Source organism: Cajanus cajan, chromosome 4, assembly GCF_000230855.2.
Source record: "Cajanus cajan strain Asha chromosome 4, NIPB_CcT2T_4, whole genome shotgun sequence".
Classification (NCBI taxonomy): domain Eukaryota; kingdom Viridiplantae; phylum Streptophyta; class Magnoliopsida; order Fabales; family Fabaceae; genus Cajanus; species Cajanus cajan.
Genome location: NC_138520.1, coordinates 22,081,433 through 22,082,875, shown reverse-complemented (window position 1 = coordinate 22,082,875; position 1,443 = coordinate 22,081,433). Strand labels below are relative to the sequence as shown.

The 1,443-nt window shown below is 35.9% G+C and overlaps 1 protein-coding gene across 1 annotated transcript; it reads left to right on the top strand.

Moving 5' to 3' along the window:
- The first annotated feature begins 558 nt into the window (after positions 1–558).
- LOC109801979 (uncharacterized) lies at positions 559–1,213 on the top strand. The gene has a single exon (XM_020363158.3). It carries the CDS (start codon positions 716–718, stop codon positions 1,139–1,141), a length of 426 nt encoding a protein of 141 aa, XP_020218747.1. The 5' UTR covers positions 559–715; the 3' UTR covers positions 1,142–1,213.
- The last annotated feature ends 230 nt before the right edge of the window (positions 1,214–1,443 follow it).

Genomic DNA, 1,443 nt, shown 5'->3' with positions numbered 1-1,443 from the left:
ATATAAGAAAAGAAAATGACATCAGCATGAAACACGCGCATTCGACTTTCATGAACCGTACAGGTTAGGTGGTGTGGGACTTTCTAGAAAGTTCCAAAAAAGTGGGTTTTATAACCTTTTTCCCACAATCCGTCCATGTTCTCACATTAATTAACTTTTGCTGTTCGTAATCGTAACATCTTATGTTATGCTTATGTGTGGCACAAGATTCCTTGGCGGCTCCTCACACCCACCAAAATACATTTTCATTTCTATATCTATTTTTTTTTTTTAGCAATTAGTATTTCTAGTCTTACTCAATAAGTTATTAAGGTAATTTTGAATTATGACACGTTTATTCACGTAATATATAGATTCGAAAATTCAAATTTATAAAAAAAATAATAACATTTAATTATAATAAATTAATGGTTTCCAATACACCTCACAATTACGTAAATGCCCAGAATCTTCATTTTTCGCACTTGGTCATGCAAGTTATTTGGTCAACTCACGCCACGCGGCATTAGCCAATAACCACTACGATCATTATATATATATACCTTCTCGGCTTCTTCCATTTCAGCTTATTTTTTCAAGCACTTTTAATTTTCTTCTTCTACTTCTTTTCTTCCTTTACAATCTTATGACATTGAATTTGCTTCCTACGCTTTCATATATGTCTATGCTTTATAAAGTTTAGTTAATTGAAACATATATAGCGTTACATGTTATTATGGAGAAGCTAATAAGGCGGTATGAACGTGTGTTCAAGCACTTTGATGAGAACGGAGACGGCAAGATATCGGCGGCGGAGCTGCGGCAGTGCGTGGAGGCGATGGGGGAGGAGTTGTCGGCGGCGGATGCGGCGACGGCGGTGGCAATGCTGGATGGCGACGGGGACGGGTTGGTGGGGTTGGATGATTTTGTGAGGTTTGTGGAGGGAGGGGAAGAGGAAGAGAAGGAGAATGACCTAAAGGAGGCTTTTAAGATGTATGAGATGGATGGAAGTGGTTGCATCACACCAAGGAGTCTTAAGAGGATGCTTAGTAGGTTAGGTGAGTCTAGGAGTATTCATGAGTGTGAGGTTATGATAGCTAGGTTTGATCTTGATGGAGATGGTGTGCTCACGTTCGATGAATTTAAGGTCATGATGTTCTAATGTATTTATGTTCTTCTAAAATTCTTTTTATTTATTTATAAACTTGTGATTGATTGGTTTCTTATTTGGATATATCTTATTGTTTTGGAGGAGATAAAATGGGAAGAGAGGGAGAGATAAATTTAAAATTTGAATCAAAGAGATAATTCATATTATTTTCTTTTTCCTAAAAGTATTGAATAAAATTTGATACGTCTAAGAAATTATTTTTGTTAATTTGATAAATTTAGTCTTGGGAAGAAGTATTATATGTCACGAAGAGGTATTCATTATCGGGTTATTTTGAGGAGGTTTAAATGTTG

Bases quoted from the DNA above. Each gene is read 5' to 3' on its own strand.
- LOC109801979 (XM_020363158.3), top strand. From the start codon at position 716: ATGGAGAAGCTAATAAGGCGGTATGAACGTGTGTTCAAGCACTTTGAT.